This window comes from Aotus nancymaae, unplaced genomic scaffold, assembly GCF_030222135.1.
Source record: "Aotus nancymaae isolate 86718 unplaced genomic scaffold, 86718_ANA_hifiasm-v0.15.2.pri h1tg000014l, whole genome shotgun sequence".
NCBI classification, from domain to species: Eukaryota; Metazoa; Chordata; class Mammalia; order Primates; family Aotidae; genus Aotus; species Aotus nancymaae.
The window spans coordinates 86,788,988-86,808,453 of NW_026988425.1; the positions used below are offsets into that span (position 1 = coordinate 86,788,988).

General features: G+C 35.2%; 2 protein-coding genes across 11 annotated transcripts in view; one reads left to right on the forward strand and one right to left on the reverse strand.

Annotated features, from left to right (window-relative positions):
- Positions 1-4,472, reverse strand: part of KIAA0825 (KIAA0825 ortholog) — a 457,524-nt gene extending 453,052 nt beyond the window's left edge. For 2 of the 4 annotated variants that reach the window (XM_064376147.1, XM_064376146.1), the window contains exon 1: positions 4,364-4,470. The gene's annotated coding sequence lies outside the window, so the exon portion shown is untranslated. Of the gene's footprint in view, positions 1-3,759; positions 3,993-4,363 lie in introns of those variants that run through there. The other 2 variants (XM_012477515.3, XM_064376142.1) reach the window with 2 other exon arrangements.
- The window catches only part of SLF1 (SMC5-SMC6 complex localization factor 1), a 97,554-nt gene continuing 82,224 nt past the window's right edge, over positions 4,137-19,466 (forward strand). For 3 of the 7 annotated variants that reach the window (XM_064376148.1, XM_064376149.1, XM_012477517.2), the window contains exons 1-4: positions 4,138-4,185; positions 14,203-14,316; positions 14,470-14,545; positions 15,883-16,123. In XM_064376148.1, coding sequence (XP_064232218.1) covers positions 14,203-14,316; positions 14,470-14,545; positions 15,883-16,123 — 431 coding nt within the window. In that variant the 5' untranslated portion in view covers positions 4,138-4,185. Of the gene's footprint in view, positions 4,186-4,529; positions 4,637-14,202; positions 14,317-14,469; positions 14,546-15,882; positions 16,124-16,211; positions 16,257-19,466 lie in introns of those variants that run through there. The other 4 variants (XM_064376151.1, XM_064376152.1, XM_064376150.1 and 1 more) reach the window with 3 other exon arrangements.

Genomic DNA, 19,466 nt, shown 5'->3' on the forward strand with positions numbered 1-19,466 from the left:
CCTAAATATTTTACAGAAGCAAAATTATTGACATGAAAAAACTCCTGGTATAGCACACTGAAAAAAAGCAGGTCACAAGACAATATGGATAGTATTATTTCATTTTTATTTTAAAAGCACATATATGCAAATCTGTAATAATACAGAGAAAAATCGTAAGTTCTGAGTGGTGGGATCAGGGGCAACTCTTCCTTTCTGTTTCCTTTTTGGGTTATTTGTATACTTTAATATTTCTCTAACAAATGGGCATTTTTCCATAACAAAGAAAACAAATGCCAACTCCATCCGCCACCCCATCATGGTTACACACAGATTATTGCTTATTGTTAAAAGCCTAACATCTCTAACTTGCCCACACTGTTATCTTCAATTTGTCCTAAACTCAGCTTTTTGCCTTAGCTTTATTACCAGCCTTCAATCATTTTACATGTCCAAAGCGACTTAGGTTCTCTTTTTTGACACTTTTGCATCTTCCATTAGAACATCTGTCCCTTTTGTTACCCTGCCAAAATCCTTACCATCCTATAAGGCACAAACTCAATATTACCTTTTTCATGAGGTCTTTTCTCATCTGCCCTCCTGGAAAAAAAAGAATTCCTTTCCTTTGCATTCCCATCACGTTTTGTGTTCAATTATGTATGTAAATTGTCCCACATACAAGAATTATTTGTGTATATTACTTTCTCTCTCCTAGTAGACTGTAAGTGAAAAGACTATTCACCTTTGTCTAATTTATAAAGAAGTTTTATATCCACTAATCTTTTATCCTTACAAGATTTAGCAAGAAAAAAAATCAATATTTATTTAATAGCAATTGTGTGTCAGGCAATGTGTCTGAGGCTTTATATATCAAATCAACCCTTATAGCAGTCCTATGGATCCATTTAACATATGAAAACATAAGCTTACAAAGGTTCAGTGACTTATTAGTGTCATAGCTGGTTAAAAAAGAAGCATAGCTGTGATTTTTTTTAACTCTATTTTTTTTAAAACTCTGTTCTTTCTATTGCAAAAACATGATCGTGTGTCTACCAATGTGGAACGTATGAACACATATAAAAGCTTACATGAAACACATCAAAATTGATGAGGGTTTTCTCGCACACTAGAACTGCTATATTCAGATAAAACTTGGGAGTCAACTAAAGTCAGAGGATTTTTTAGGTAAGAGGAACCTTATAGATAATCTAATCTGTCAAACTCCTGTATGTTATAGATGAGAAACATGATACCCAGAGAAATAAATTTGCTTTTGCACACATTTAGCAGCTGAGCCAGGATTAAAAATTCAACTGGAGGCAGTGTAGCAAAGTAGTTAAGATTATTGCTTTTGGGGTCAGAGGCCTTCATTCAACTCATAGCTGTGTTTAATGACTATGTGTAACCTAGGACAATTTACAAAGCTTATCTTTGCCTCAGTTTTCTCATCTGTAAAAGGAGGATAATAATACTTACCCATTGTGCTGTAAGAAGTAATTTAATACTAAGTAGTAGAGAATAAACACAGAAAAAAAATATTAGATATTCTCTCATCTCCTGTCTCACAGTCCAGTCTTCTTTGTAGGACAGCACATTACCTTTTATGAATGAGTGTGGAGTGGACACTATATTTCAGGGTCAAGGTGAGTAACAATAATTAAGCATTAACATACAAATACTTCTCAGTGGATAAATAACATTTTAAAAAGGAATGTACAAATACTTCTAGTTGATAAATAACATTTTAAAAAGGAATCATTCATTCAATAAATGTTTATTTTTATTTTTTAGAGAAAGGGTCTTGCTCTGTTGTGCAGGCCAGAGTGCAGTAGTATGATCATAGTTTACTGTAATCTAAGTATAGAACACAGTAAAAAGGGCCAAAATTTAGAGGATCTGGATTCAAATCCTCTTGCCTTAGCCACCCAAAGTGTTGGGATTACAGTCATAAGCCACAGCTCCTGACTTATTTATTGAGCTTCTACTACATGCCAGGCACAGTGCTAGATGCTGGGTATGAGATGATGAACAAAACAGACATAATCCCAACCTTCATAAGAACTGAAATTTGATAGCAAAATATCCCTGAGATCTGCCTTTGAGTCAATGCAATATAATCAAATACACATTAGTATTTGAGGCTAGCTATACCTATTTAGTTGTAAAACAGGATGTTCTTTAAAATTAAGTTCTATGTCATGTCTAGTATTGGTCATTTCAACTAAATTTTTGTAAATTCTCTGACAATTAGGCTACTTCTGTTTCTCTATATAGAATAGGGTATTGGGATGGGCAGGTTTAATTAAGCATATTCCCAGAAACTATGTGATAATCCCTATCTGTTCTGAGGGTTATGTGAGTGAAACAGAACAGTTTTGCTAATAATAAATAATTCCTTATAAATCATTACAAAATTCAATTTTATAAATTTGTGCTCATTTGCTCATTCTCTCTCCCTATACACACACACAAATACAAGTATACATGTATACAAATGTGTGTGTGAAAAGCTGCCTAAAGAGATAGCTGATACTCTGGATTCAGAGTCACCAATATGCTGATGATCTCTAAATCTTCTGTATTTGCCCCAAGTGTTATGTCAATGTATAGTATAGGCATTTGTTTGAATTAGGATAATAAAACTGGCCAAGAATAAAGGCAGTAAAGAAACTGCATTATTCACATGTTAAAATTTACCTTATGGTGATGAACACATTCAGTAAGTCCCTTTATCCTCAAGTTTTGCTATCCACTTGATTTCTAAATGTGACATACTATCTATCCAAATTCACCTGCGAGTGAAAATGATACTGTTATGTTTACTCATAAAGGTATAGAGCACAGTAAAAAGCCAAAATTTAGAGTCAGGTAGTCTGGATTCAAATTTTAATTGCGCTATTTAATTATATAATTTGTGGAAAATCACAACCTCTTTGAGTCTCAGTCTGTTGCAAAATAGAAACAACACAATTTTTGTGATTTTCTTTATTAAGCATTAAATAAAAGAATAAATGTAAAGTGCCTGGCAGATAGTATCTACTCGGGGTAAGTATTAATGATTGGCTATGTTCAAGAGCAATTATAGAGATAAAGCACGGCCTCTAAAAACTAGTTGCTGTACAGAAATAATACATAATCTCCTTGAAATAATTTTTAATACTTTCAACTGGAGAAATAAAGAAAGCACACAAGATTCAACAAAATGTCAAAATTGGAATCAATGGAGGAGATTATAAGTATGTTGAATTATTAACCAACAAGGTTAGAAAATCAATGTGCTGTCTTAAATATGGTTGCATTATTTTCAAAAGGTTAGAAGGCACTGGCCTGATGTAACAGGGGCCTTGAATTAAACATATTGCATTTTTCTTTATGAGTATGCTCTCATAAAGAAAATGTTTTTATGGGTATGGGGAGCATGCCCATAAAGAAAAATGCAATAGTACCTACAACTCTTTTGGGAACTGTTTTTTTAAAAAAATAATCAGCTGCTTTTATGGGGGTTGGTGGGAGGTAATTTTTTAAATACAAGGTGGCAAGTGAAAACTACTTACCTAAGAAACTGCATTACTTAAGAGAAGTCGCCAAGGTTCACTACATCACAACTTACAAATCTTAAATGATCACCTTTCCTCACATTATCCCTTTGTCGGAAGCAATTTCTTTTTACAACTATTCTGGCTACCTCAGACCGCCATCCAAAATTCTCCTGAATCCTTCATTATTGACAAAGCCTAGAGCAGAGCGCAAGCATTTTTTTCTGAAAGCACACCTACTTACTGATCACTGCCATCCAAAAATGCATCTAACGTCCAAGCATGAAATTACAAACTTGTTCTCTCATGTCTCAGCCAGGAAAAGAAAGACCGTTCTTCTCATCCAATTCAAATGGCAGGAGGAACCTTCAATTAATTCTAAAGCAGGAAGGAACCTCCCCATCTCATTTCCAAATGTTTGTAGAAGATGTCTTCTTCAGCCAACCGCCTGCCTCCCAGGCATGGCAACCCAGAACTACGGAAACAGTACTGAGGAATCGAGAGTGGCCAAACGCTGCCAATGGGATATAGGACACTCGTTGATCATTGGCAGAGAGACTCGGCATCACGCCGAGTCACCATACACGGTGTCTTCGGCCTCGCCCAGGGACACTTGGGGACTCGAGATCGAGTTCCAAGTCGGAGACAGATTTTGCGAGTGGAGAAGACGGTAAGCCGGGATCCCAGGGCCTTCTCCAGCTGCGCAGGGTGTCAAACGCCACGGGGTTAGATGGGGACTCCTGGTTCAACCCTCGCCCACTCACTTCTGGGGCTGGCCAAAACGCTGCAGATAGCCCTGGCCAGCCATTAATATCAGGCCCAGGAGGCAACCCAGTAAAATCACTTACCAGTCTTTCACCTCCAGTGGTGATCTAGCGGGAGCCTGACCCGTTGGCCGGATTCAAGCCCGGCAACAGCGATGACCACCCTGGCGACGGCTCCAGAGCGTCACTGACAACCACCCGGAAATGATACTATCGCTTCCGGGGCTGCCTAGCGCGCGGCGGGAAATTATTTCCCAGAGCCCGGATTAGTGAAGCAGTTGAGTGCTGCAGCGGCAGTCGTCGCTCTTGCCGCCGCTGCCACCCGAGGAAAGCATCCCTCACACTTCGGCCGGGAAGGTAAAGGGGCTCAGCTCGGAAGACACAGTGTATTCTGTCTCTGTGGGGATGTTTCTTCCCCAATCTGTACCCCCTAAATTTCTGCCCTCCGGCTCTGAGGCTGGGAAGGTTGCGGCTGGGGTGAGCGGCGGCGGTGTCTGGCTCTCGCCCTTTCTCCAGCCGCTGTTTTTTCCCGCTCTCCCGACTTCGCGCTTGGTGCTGGAACTGGTGTGGTGGGCTGCTACTGCAGACCCCGCGACGCTTGCCGCGGCGGGGACCGGCACCGAGCGCCTCTCTGCAGTACTGGGCTGAGCCGCTTCCCCCGCTTCTGCTTGCGCAGCTCTGCAGCTACGTCCCTCGCTTGGAAGGCGCTAGGCCCCCCGCGTCTCTCGTTTCCATAGAACCGATGGGGACGCCTCACCCAGATCCCAGTTTTGGCTGCTTTCCATAACTTAGCGTCTTCGAAGGTGGCTGGGTTTCCCCAGGCCCACCTTCCTGTGACGAAGAAAATTGTGTTATTCTTTCCTCTCTAGTAGAATTTTTTTTTTTTTAACATACCCAAACGGCAGTGATCCTATCTCTGACTGCTGTAGGCCTTTAAACACAAACATACACACATACACGTTTCCCTGGAGGGAGGGTCTATGTTTCTGGGGATTATATTTCAGCTGCTTGAAGGCTGGAAACAAGACTAAGTGGTTATTTTAAGATTTCTTCCACTTCCAAAGCCTCAGATTAAATATTGACAAAAAAAAATTGGTCTGCCTTGGGTACTTCATACCATTATTTGACTCAGGTGTTACATAGAGCTTGCTTTTGGAGGCGGCAGCCTCTTTTTTGACGAATTACTCTTATCAAAAACAAAAATTTGTTGTTGTTGTTGAGACATTGGGAATGAACAACTGAACTGAATTTACAATTTATATGTGACAGACAATTCACCTGTTGGACTTTTTGGTTTATGTTATTCCGTTGTGCCTCAATTCGTGGAAGTATCTGTGGATGTGTAGGATGTTCTCATTGTCGGAAAGTTTGATTACGTATATTGGTGTTCAATATGTAAGTTACTAGTTTGAAGTGGATTTATATATAAGGGAGTAAATTTCATTCATTCATTCATTCTGTTTTGTTAGTTTGTTTTGAGACAGAGCCTTGCTCTGTCGCCCGGGCTGGAGTGCAGTGGCGCGATTTCGGCTCACTGCAACCTCCGCCTCCCAGGTTCAAGCAATTCTCCTATCTCAGCCGCCCAAGTAAGTAGCTGAGATTACAGGTGCGCACCACCACGCGCAGCTGTTTGTATTTTAAATAGAGATGGCGTTTCATCATGTTGGCCAGGCTGGTCTCAAACTCCTGACCTCAAGTGATTTCGCCTGCCTCGACCTCCCAAAGTGCTGAGATTACAGGCGTGAGCCACCGGGCCTGGCCAAATTTCATTATTTCTAAGTTAACTCAGTATTCTTAATTTAAAGGAACTAGGATGTTCAAATATTTGAATGTTTAAGTCAATTTTATTGTAAAGACAGCTAACCTTCAGTACTGCAAATAAATCCCTATTCTGTTTTCTAAATTCAGATTTTATTATGCTTTATTAAGTAAAATTGAATTATATGACGTAACATTTTCTTCCCTAAAGCATAAAGCATATAGCACGTGAAAGTCATTGAAAAGATGGTCAAATGTGGTTACTTTTCATACTCAAAATTCAGAACTGTTGAGATTTCATAATACGCATCCACTATTTACAATGATGTTCAAAAACATTGCTTTTTGGGAAACCAATAGTATAGCTTTATTAATTAGTATTTTCCTTATTATATGTATCTCGATTATATTACTCTAAAGTAGGGTTTCACCATTTAAAGAAAACTTTTTTTTTTTTTTTTTGAGACGGAGTTTTCGCTCTTGTTGCCCAGGCTGGAGTGCATATGGCACGATCTCGGCTCACCACAACCTTCGCCTCCCAGGTTTAAGTGATTTTCCTGCCTTAGCCAACCGTGTAGCTAGGATTACAGGCGTGCACCACCACACCTGGCTAATTTTGTATTTTTAGTAGAGACGGGGTTTCTCCATGTTGGTCAGATGGTCTCCCGACCTCAGGTGATCCGCCCACTTCAGCCTCCCAAAGTGCTGGGATTACAGGTGTAAGCCACTGCGCCCGACCTAAAGAAAACATTTTTATTTTATTTTATTTATTTATTGAGAAGGGAGTCTCTCTCTCTCACCCAGGCTGGAGTGCAGTGGTCTGATCTCAGCTCACTGCAACCTCGGCCTCCCGGTTCAAGCGATTCTCCTGCCTCAGCCTTCGGAGTAGCTGGGACTGCAGGTGCCCGCCTGATTTTTGTAATTTTAGTAGAGACTGGATTTCACCATATTGGCCAGGCCGTCTCAAACTCCTGACCTTGTGATCCACCTCGGCCTCCCAGTGTGCTGGGGTTACAGATATGAACCACCATACCCAGCCAGGAAAACATTTTTAAAAAGTAAAATAAAAAATTCTGTGTAGACATTGAATAATAAACCCTAAACAAAACAAAGAAATCCCTCAAAAATATAACTAAAATGAAAAACATCATCTGTTACTCTTGTAATTGACTCTTTGAATATACTAATGGAAAATACATCTGTGTAAGGTACAATGTACTATTTCTCACCTTATAAGGGAATGCTACTGCTTAAAGTAAAATAACCCTGAAACTTTTAAGTTCATTTAATTCATACTTTCTTTCAAAATTACTTTGAAATTTAAAATACACTGTTTGGTTAGTTTTGAGGCGGAAGAAAGCCCTTATGAATTATTCTAATGACTGAGTGATACCAAATCACTTTTGAGAGGAAAATAATGAAAACTTTGTTTCTCATTAAGAAAAAAAAAAAAAGCGCTCTTCAGATTGCTTCGAGAAATGCGTTGAAATTTTAGACACTTATTTTACTGAAAATAATTTATAATTATGTTTAAATTTTTTCAGTGATATTGCCGTTCTTGCTGTTCTCCCATCCAAATACTAACCAGGCCCGACTCTGCTTAACTTCCAAGATCAGACAGGATCGGGCGTGTTCAGGGTGGTATGGCCGTAGACGATACTGCTTTTCTAAATGTCTTCCCACCTTTGTACTGTTCCTTTCATGTAATGTATCTTTCTCTTGTGTTAGCTGAAAGTAGTTTGCTTTATGAAATTAAAATGTGGTTAAAAGTATTAGACTAACTTCTGAAATTTAATTCAGCTTGGTGTCGTAGAAAAGGCATACAATTTTTGCACAAAGACTTATCTTTGCATCTTGTTTTCACCATTTACTAGCTGTGTAATCTTGAAGTAGTTTCTTAATCACTCAGATTTCCCAGTATCCTCATCTGCATAAGAATAATAAATAGCATTTATGTTGTGAAGAAGGAAATTAGCTAACATATGTGAAGTGTATAAGCCACAGTAGATCCCCAATAAAAGTTAAATACTGCTTGTTCAGTCTTAGACGTATGCGCTTCCTCCTAAGAAAACCAAATTTCCTAGGATATCAAAGCACATTTGACTTCTATCCCCTATGGCTAATTAATATCTACTGTCCACCTTTTTTTTTTTTTCTGAACCTTGCTTCTCTTGACCAACTTGCTTCCTTAAGGACTCCTTTATCCCTAAACTAACATCTGCCCAGCCTGTGCCTTGTACAGTATTGGATAGGTTGGACATCTCCATGTGTCCCCGCAAGCCTCTTATTTCTTTCTCACTATATTCACTTTGCTGCTTGTTCCTGTTTCTTCCTTCTAGTGCTAAATTTGTCATCAAAGGGACTAATTACTGCTTCTTTCCCAAATAATGCCATGGAAGTAAGAGCATCCCTCAAATCTCATCACTGGATACTTCTGTCAAATAATGTTTGCGCGTCTGTGTGTGTGTGTGTGTGCGCGCGCGCGTGCGTTTGCATCTCTCTCTCTCATATCTTTGAAGGATGGGGTAAGAAACAGACACTGTGTCTGTGTCTTAAAAAACAAAATGTCCCAAGGCTAGCTGAATAAAATTAAAACAAAGGCCTAATTCAGCTCCTAGGCCTAAAGGGCCCAGAATTTATCTAAACTCCACTAGTAGTTAAAAGCCAAACAGTATTTTACACACACAATGTAAGTACTGTGGCATGTGTCTGCCTTTTGCACTATTGGTTCAAACAGAGATCCAATACTTGGACCCCTTTTCAGTTTTAACAATTATTCGTTTACTTTCCCAGTTAAAGTTTTGGATAAGAGAAATCATGAAAATTTTTTAGACTCATTAATTCAGAGCAAAAATCTTGAATGCATTCAGTGCTTGGTATATGTTTTTCAGATGAGGGGAGTTTCAAATAATTTTTTGAGTTTGTTGTAGAAGTAGTTTTAAAATCAAAAGGATTCACCAAAATAACAAACATTGAGAAACCACTAGTTATCATATGACCTTACACCATGAAGAGTATTGAGTGGCATGGAAAAATGATTACAATATAATATGACATAAAACTGAAGATAAGAGACAACGTAAGAACCAAATATTGTCAAATATGTTTTTCATACTCAGATAAAACCTGGAAGTCAATCCCCCTCCCCAGTGGTAACAATGATATTACAGACTGAAGGAATTAGAAATGATTTTAATCTTAATACTTTGTTGAATTTTTCAAATTTTCTATAATAAATGCATGTTAAAACTGAAAGATAAATCTGTAAAGATTATTTTTGGGGGAAAACTTCAGTTCTTAAATATATAAATCAAAGTTTTTTATTAAACCCTTATTTATTTTAGCTAATGATACCATACAATTTATTTCTAAGATTCCTTATCTTCTCGGAGTTCATTTATAGGTAGGGCTGGTTATAAAAGAAACCAGCCCTGTGTAGTGCAGAGTAGAGAAGGGTTTATCCGTATTTTCCTTACAAAAGCCTCTTTATGCATCCTTGCCTCTCATTTTTGTAGCACCTTCCCCTTTTTTCCAAGGGTTGTACCCTGCTCTTTCATCTTGCCTCCCAAACCAGACCTTTGTATTCACATCTGTATTCCTCCTTTTCTCTGAGCTCAATTTTCAACATGTTCTTCAAACATGTTCTAGCTATGTGTTACATTATAAAGAATTCAAAGGACCTAAAAAGCTAATTTATAATAAATTTTGTTCTTAATTAAGATGAAGAGTTCTATAGGTTTTATTTGCATTTTGGACTTGCACCAACTGCAAAGGAATTTCAGGCATCAAGAATAGGCCCATGTGGGAGATATTTCGAGACAGTCCATAACACAGAGACAGTTGCTTGCTATGCATAAAGGCTAACTCTGTTCACAGTCATTATCTTCTTAGTTGTATTTTATTGTTCAAGGTAAGTAACTAATTTTTGTTAATTAGTATAAGATTTTAAAAATAATTACTAGAGAAGGACATTTTCTCATAACCAAGAATGTCATATAATTTTAATTTTTTTGATAGTAAAGATGAAACTTAACTGTCAAAAGTCATTCTCTCTTTTTTGCTTTTTTTTTTTTCCTCCTTTTTTTGGTGTTAGGATAGTATCTTCTATATGAATGCTCCAAGGAACCCCACCCCCTCCCCCGCCCTGCCAGGAGTTCTAGAGAGATCTATAATTTTTCTGGATGTAACCACTGGTACAATTTACTTTCTTACTTGTGCTGAAAGACTTCTAGAAGTTAGCTCTTGATCCTCCATGCCCCAGACATATCACCTACACTAAACTTGACTGTACTTTAAAGGATTTTTAATTGTCTGGGTTATTGATATGTATTAAATCAATTATAATGCTCTTTTTGGCTTCATTGACATAACAGGTTATTGTATTGTTAATCCTACAGGGTCAGAAAGAACCATCAAACCATGAATTTTGTAAATAAATCTTATCAGTGTATCTATACATGTTTATGTCTATACCTGCATATATAGCTGTGTAACTGCATGAATTAGATCTGTGATACAAGTCATTCACTTGTCATATTGTGTGCTGTAAAAAAAAAAAGCATTGCCAAATATATTATAAACTCTGTTGTTTGAAGTAGATAATTTTATTGTAGAAAACTGTTTTAAAACTGTGTTAGTTATTTTGGGCCATCACTGGGATTTGTGATGAAAGTTTAGCTAGTAGTTCAGTTTTTCTGATAAACTTGTGACTAGAATGTTCTGTATTCTGATTTGTTTTTAAACATATCCATATTTTATGGATAATGTCTGAATCAGGGCATTCTATTTTTTCACCTTGGTTTCCTACTTCCCTTTCCATCGTATGTTTAATTTCAGTTTCATATTTAATCATTTTCAAAGGAAAGAAATTGCTTTAAAAGGGGTTCCTGATTTCTGCTATGATACAGTTAGTCCTATTTTCATTTTACTATGGGCTCTTGCTTTGACAGAAAATGCTGTTAAATACACAAAGTGGGTTATTTCCATCATATTTATTTTATTATAAAGACAATATGGTTTATGGTGAAAACTTTGCTTTACACGCTAACTCCAGTAAATCCCAATAATTTATACATGAAACCAAAATTGTTAAAAGGTTGCCTTGTTAATAATATTCAGATTTTAAAATAGCTATTATTAACATGATCTGGAAACAGCAACATAGTGTAATATGTTTCCTTTATTTTTGTATAACTTATTTAATTCGAGGAAGCAAAATAATAAAATTTAAAGGATAAGCTTTAAATAAAGTTTTTTTTGATAACAGTATTATAACAATTTTTATTTTTCATTACTTTTTGTGTATTTCGATTATTTAACATTTGTTTTTATATGTCAATTTTTAGAATACTTAGGGAGGATTTTAGATTTTTTTTAAAACCACTCAAACTTCTTTGGCAATATTCCTGAAATAGCCATTAAATAGCTCTTGAAGCTCTAAAATACATTAAAAATATACAAATAGTAGGAAAAGCATATGTGTTTAAAACACTTGTATTCCTCTGATAACAGAGGTTTTTGATAAAACCAGTTCGATAAAAACAAATATTGATTGAATACCGAGATGATAGTCACAGATATATTGAATTTCACTTGTCCAGTATTTCTGAAAAGACCTATTGTTTTCTTTTTCTTTTGTTTTTTGAGACAGAATCTTGCTCTGTTGCACAGGCTGGAGTGCATGGAGTGCAATGGTGCGGTCTCAGCTCACTGCAACCTCTGCTTCCCAGGTTCAATCGATTCTCCTGCCTCAGCTTCCCAAGTAGCTGGGATTACAGACACCCGGTACCACCACACCTGGTTGATTTTTGTATTTTTAGTAGAAATGGGATTTCACCATGTTGGCCAGGATGTTCTCAAACTCCTGACCTTGTGATCTGCCCACTTTGGTCTCCCAAAGTTCTGGGATGACAGGCATGAGCCACCACGCCCTGCCAAGACCTATCATTTTCTAAAGGAAATTTGCTTAAAGGATTTTAAAAAATTGTTCCTTAGAAGTAATGAAAGCATTTCTCCCTAGTTATGGACATATGTTTTATAATCCAAATGTAGCCTTTCTGTGTGTGTTCATATGTGTTCTGCATCAGACTAAATTATTTCTAGCAACAGAGCATATTCTTTCATAGTTTTTATGTATTGCTTGTCTATATTGTTAATGGATATTAACACTGAGGAGCTCCGTTATTTAACCCATGTGAATGGTTTTTAAAAATTGGATGGTTAATACAGTCAAGGGTTCCTTATACAAGAAGCTTTATTAATTTACTGATGATAGTGTTTCATATGTATGATTAATTTTTCGTAAGAATCCCTATTAGGTGCACTTAAAAATTTTATACTGACTACACCAAATCCTTGTAACTTTTTAAAAAAAGCCTTTATTTCATTGAAGAGCCTTATCTTTAAGGCACTTTCTTATGTTCTGTATCTGAGTTTTAGAGGGTTAAAATACATTGTATCTCTTTGTTTCTTTTGTAGCCAGCTGGGAAATGTGAAAGTTAGATAAATTGAGGTCGAATTATCAGCTTTTTTATGGAATAAACATTGTTTTGAAGGAAGTAATTGTTTTTGTTTTGTTGTTTTTCCTGCACCATCCTTCTGCAAGAAGGAGATGGTTTTGATATGGAACCACAGTGTGCTTCTTAGTACATAACTTCTGAATTGACTTATCCATACAGGCAGTGCAGGACTGCTACTGGCAGCTCCTTAGGATGTGTCAGAAAGCATTTATATGGACCGTCTTTGCAAATATGCAGATAGGCTGAGCAAAGCATATCCATTTAGTTGTCTCAAGGAGCTTCTACAACGAAATGGGGAGTGATGAAGCGTAGAGAAAAACCAAGAATGCAGTTACCCTAGCTGGACTTCCTCCTTTTTGAAACTCTAAGCAAGGAAATAAAAGTTCACTTTTGAGTAATGCTTTAAATTGTTTATAGTGAGACTTTCTTTCCATTATAACTCTTAAACTTCAACCTTTAAATAAATGTGTGTGTGTGTGTGTGTGTGTGTGTGTGTGTGTATGTTTTTAAAAATAGAATTTCTATAAAGAACATTTCTCACTTCATCAGTTGTGTGCTATTAGTCCTGGATTCAAACTGTTACAGTTCTTGAAGTTTACTTGTGATTGTGTTGAAAGAAGTCGTTGTTTCTTTGGTTGTTGAAAACAGCCACTGTTGTTACTCTAGCAATGGCATTACTTAACTATTAATCCACAGCTTTGGTGACAAAATTGTTAGAGAAATGAAAAACTGCCCTGATTTCTCTAGTCCCTGCTTTCCTCGTCTGTGAAAAGAATGAGATTTTCTCTAAGACGCTCTCTAGTTTTCCAGTTCAACCTCGTGTAAACAAACAAAATTGTATTCTGATGAGAAATTCAGTGAGTTATGTACTCCCTGAACACAAAATACTTTTTGTGAACTATGTTAAAACATAAATTAAGGTCCCTATGAAAATAAACGTATATTTGAAATAACATGATTTTCAGTCTACCTTGTAAGTGGTGAGATTAACATATATATAGCAAAGTTAAGAAACGTGGATTACAAATACGATCCAGGATCATTATGTGTACCTACTTTACTGAATTATTGGATATAAATATTGTGGGACCATAAGTTCTGTTAACTTCTCCAGATATTCTTTAATATCTGTCCACATGTAAAATCTGATTGTTTCCTTTTCTATAAGTTTCAAAAGCTCTTAGCAAACAACAATACTTTTTAAATGAAGCTGTTATAACATTATGCCAATATTTGTATAACATTCTGTCATTTTCTGAAGAAGTATATTTATTCATCAGTGTGTTTTACTGTCAAATAATGTACTAATTCAGACTTGCAATGTTCAAATCAGAGAAAAAAAAACCCTCACTTTTTTAAGGCCACATTTTGAGAAGATAACTTTTAAAACTATTTTCTATTGTATATAAGTAATTTTACTGTTGTTTTAACAGTTATGCCTAACATTTTTAATTCATTAGGAAACTTTTAAAACTATTTTCTATTGTATATAAGTAATTTTACTGTTGTTTTAACAGTTATGCCTAACATTTCTAATTCATTAGGTGTTTAATAGTTTAGTACTCATAGTTAAGAAAAATTAACAATGTTAACCCTGTGAATAATATCTTTAATGTATGTTATCTTCTGTATTTTTATATTTGTTAGATGGAAGATGGTGCCCCAAAGCATATCATCCAAATGACAGGATTTAAGATGGAAGAAAAGGAAGCTCTAGTCAAATTACTTTTAAAACTAGATTGCACTTTTATTAAGAGTGAGGTAAGAAACTTATCAAAATGTTCAAGGTATAGTTGAAAAATAACTAGAGTTAAAATACTGGCCTGCCTTCTTGATACTGCAAGAATAAAAAGAATGTGTTATAAAGGAAATCTTACTTTTGTAACATTTCTTGATATGAATTTTTCTCTCCAGAAATACAAAAATTGTACACATCTTATAGCCGAACGCCTATGTAAGAGTGAAAAATTTTTAGCAGCTTGTGCAGCAGGTAAGTTAACTGTCTTCCCCAACTTTTGAAAACAATCTTCGTGTTAAAGAAAAAGTATTTTAGTCTCTGGAAAGATAGCATATTTATATATCAAACTAAATGTGTTTTTCTGATATTTTTTGAAAATATTTAACATATTTTTTGGCTTTTCTGAGTAAAATTTTGTAACACATGAAAAATGTATTAAATAGGCAGAAATATTTACCTCACCAAGGATTTAGTGTATTTTATTTAAGACAAAAAAAAAAATACATTAACGGAAAGATTGGCACAAACTGTCAAAACTTAAGCTTTTGTTAAAGTGTCAGCTGTTTTCAGTCAAGTTTTCTTTGATCTGTCATTGGATATAGTCAGTGCTTTTGTTCTCTCTCTGCTGCTTCTCCTCCTATTCATGCTATGAAGCAATGGTTATGCTGTTTTATTTTTGTAAGATATTAAATACTATAGACCCAAATTAAGACTTAGTCTTCTCCTCTGTCGTTTTGTCACCATTGCCAGTTTTATAGATTTCTCTACTGTGATTGATCTAACATATCATTAGTCTACTGATTGCAAAAAAAAAAAAAAAGTGTATGTAACTTGGGTGAATTTATTCTCTTTTAATTTAACTTACAAGAAAAACACTTGCATTTATGAAAATATACATTGTACATGGTGTTGAAAAAGATAATTGATGACCAGATAAAGAAACTGTTGGCCGGCTGCAGAGGCTCATGCCTGTAATCCCAGCATTTTGGGAGGCCAAGGCAAAAGGATCACTTGAGCCAGAAGTTTTAAGAACAACCTGGGCAATATAGTGAGACCTCATCTTGAAAGAAAGAGAGACAGAGAGGGAGGGAGGCAGGGAGGAAGGAAGGAAAAGGAAGGAAGGGAGGAAGGAAGGAAGGAAGGCTGGGAAAGAAGGGAGGAAGAAAGAAAGAAAAAAGAGAGAGAGGAAAAGAAAATATAAATCTAACCCAAAATAGTGAATAATGATAGTAATAATAATTCAAGTAATACCACATTTTATTTTGGATTTTAAAGCTTTGGATTTGTGTTTAGAATTATAATTTAGAATTACATTTAAATGAAACTGTAATTATAACTAGGTTATAACTATGGAATTATATTTAGAAGTATAATTATTTGTCATGGAAAAGATTACATACAATGTTCAGTGATATTGTAGGCCTCTCACTATCAAAATTTCACCAAATGCATAGTTCAAAGATAATGTTGGCAGTATAGCTTAAGAATCTTATTTTGAAAAATGTTAACTTATTTTATATTTGATCTTTATTGTTTATCATTTATCAGAACCAAAATTCCTTGTGACTGACAGCTCATTTGCTTTCTAGGAAAGTGGATACTAACTAAGGACTATATAATTCATAGTGCCAAAAGTGGCAGATGGCTTGATGAAACAACTTATGAATGGGGATATAAAATTGAAAAAGATTCCGATTATTCACCTCAAATGCAATCTGCACCTAAAAGGTGGCGTGAAGAACTGAAACGCACTGGTGCTCCAGGAGCCTTCCACAGATGGAAAGTTGTCCTCCTTGTTAGAACTGATAAGCGAAGTGATTCTCTTATAAGGTAGGATGTGATTACATAAAAGCTAAAATGATTAATGAGAAAATAATTTTGATTTGCATGAGTCCTTTCTGTATGTTTTTGCAGTTATTAATTTAGCCCAAATGAGCCATGGTGATTTACTCCAATCTCCTAGGTAAGCCATTATGCTCATTTAAAGTTCTGTGTCTTTAATAGAGCAAAATCTACTTTACAATATTGTTTTAGATTATTCTGGATATCTCTATTTTACTTTCCATATTATTCCTTTTGGCCAACTCAAGCAAAACAAAAAGGAAAACTAATGTAAGATTAGTTTTGAAGCACTTTTAGATTTTTGCTGTTACTACAAAAGCATCATTCTGGGTTTATGGAGTGGTGTCTTCATTATTCATAGTGTTTTCACCATAATTTTATTTCATTTTGTCCTTGGTATATTTTTAAAAGTTTTTTTATTGGGTAAACTATTCTAAGACTGCTGTTACTTTTCTTATGGCGGGGGAATCTTGTGATCTTGCTAAACTCACTAGTTCTAGTATCTTTGTTAAAATTTTTAGTATGCAGCCATGTCTTTGTAAATAAAGACAGTTTCTCTTTCTTCACAATTTTATGCCTCATTTCTTTCTTTGGCTTATTGCAATTGCTAGTACATCTAGTAAATGCTAAACAGAAATGACGAGAGTCCGCATCTTTGCCTTGTTAGCAATCATGGGGGAAAAGAAATTTTTCACCATTAAATATGACATTAAGTTTAGGTCATTTATCAGGTTTAGGATACAAAAATCATTAACAAAATATTTGCAAATAGAATCGGCAAAATATTAATGGATTATATGCCATGATGTACAGTTTATCTTGAGAATACAAGTTTGGTTTAACATTTAAGAATGTTAAGACAGCAGATCACTGTATAAAATTTAATTGCATTCTCATATACTAGTGAAGAACAGTTGGAAATTGAAATACTTATTTTGGTTTTGTTAATTTTCTCTATTGTTTGTTATTTCATTGATTTCTGTCCTTGGTTTTATTATTTCCAGCCTTCTTACTTTAGGCTTAATTTGCTTTGGTTGACTTTTTGTTTGTTTGTTTTTGAGGTAAAAACTTGGATCACTGATTTTAGACCTTTCTATTTTTCTATTAATTGCCCCCAAGCATTGCTTTATCTACATCCCACAAATTCGTATTACTTGTGTTGGCTTTTTTATTAAGTTCAGAGTATATTCCATTTTTTTCATTTCTTCTTTGACCCATTGATTATTTACAAGTTTATTATTCTCAATTACTGATAGAATAACTTAATTTTCTAACTGTAATTTTGAATTAGTCATTACTTCTGTTAGTTTTATCAGCTTTTGCTTTATTTATATTTAAGTCCTGTTATCAGTTGCATATGTATTTTGTCAATGACCCTGATTTTGTAATTTTAATTTATTTTTTGTACTATCTCAAATACTTGTTATTGTATACTTTGACCAACATTTCCCATTCTCTCCCACCCCCCACAGCCTTTGGTAGCCACCATTATGCACTCTGCACCTATGTGTTCAACTTTATTAGATTCTATAAATCTTATTTGTTTTAGACTTTCACATGTAAGTTAAACATAGTATTTGTCTTTCTGCACTGGGATTGTTCATTTAGCATAATGTACTCCAGTTCATCCATGTTGTTGCAAGTGACATAATTTCTCTCTTTCTCAAGTCTATATAGTATTCTTTTGTGAATATATGTTATATTTTTCTATTAATTGATTTACACTTTAGGTTGATTATATAACTTGACTGTCATGAATAACGCTGTAGTAAAAACGGGAGTGCAGATAGCTCTTTAACATACTGGGTTCAAATCCTTTCAGTATATACCGAGATGTAGGCTTGCTGGATTATATGATAACTCTGTTTTTAGTTTTTTGAGGAGTATTTATGCTGTTTTCCATAATGGCTGTATTAATTTACGTTCTCAACAAATAGGGAATACCAGGGCTCCCTTTTGTCCATATCTTCACTAATAATCATCTTTTTGATAATAACCGTTCTGACAGAAGTGAGAGTTAATTTTCATTTTCTTAATGATTAGTGGTATTAAGCATTTAAAAATTTATGTTTGCCATTTATCTTTTTATGAGAAGAGTCTATTCAGATCCTTTGCCCATTTTTAATCAAGTTGTTCTCTTGCTATTGAGTTGAGTTCCTTGTATTTGGATATTAACCCTTTTTTTACACATATGGCTTGAAAATATTATCTCCCATTCCACAGGTTGGCTCTTCACTCTGTTAAATGTTTCCTTTGCTGTGCAGAAGCTTTTTAGTTTAATGTAACCTCCCTTTTCTATTTTTGTTTTTGTTGGCTGAGCTTTTGGAGCCAAATCCAAAAAAAACATTGCCCAGAACAGTGTCCTGTAGTTTATCCCCTGTGTTTTCTTCTAACAGTTTTGCAGTTTCAAGTATTGTTTACAGTTCTTCAGTGTAAATTATATTTTGTCTCGTAAGTGTGTAGCTAGTCCTGCTCTCTTGGTTTTCATTTACATGGTGTATCCTTTTCCATTCCTTCATTTTCACTCTATGTGTGTCCTTAGAGGTGAGGTTAGTCTCCTGTAGGCAGCTCATATTGGCTCTTGTTTCTTTTTTTCCAATCTATTTGACCACTATATGTCTTTGTTTGGATAATTTAATACATTTATGTTTGGAGTAATTATTGGTGGGTAAGGACTTACAACTGCCATTTTGTAGCTTGTTTCCTGGTTGATTTGTATATGCTGTGTTTCTTTCTTCCTATGTTGCTGTCTTCCATTGTGTTTGATGGTTTTCTGCAGTGGTTTGCTTTGAATCCCTTTTACTTATGTTTTGTGTATCTGGTAGAGATGTTCCTTTGTGGGTATCATGTACTTATGTAAAACATTTTATTCTTATAACAGACTATGTCAAGCTGATAACTTTGGTCACGTGTAACAACTCTACACATTTACTCTCCCCCATTTTATGTTTTGATGTCAAAATTTGTATTATTTTTAAATTTGTATCCCTTGACAATTGTTATGGTTGTTTTTGATAGATATGTCTATTAATCACTGTACTAGAGATACAATTGCTTCACACACCACCGTTTTAGTCCAGAGTATTCTGAATATGATTCTGCCTTACTTAGATTGTTAAGTTTTGCACTTTGGTATGTTTTATATTATTGATTAGTGGCCTTTTGATATAGCTTAAAGTATTTTCTTTAATAATTCTTATCAGGCCAGCCAATTATTAACTTCTTTAGTTTTTGTTTGGGAAATTTTTAATTTCTCCCTTATTTCCAAAGAACAGTTTAGCCAGGTAAGCTGTATTGGCAGTGTTTTTTTCCTTTATCACTTTGAGTATAT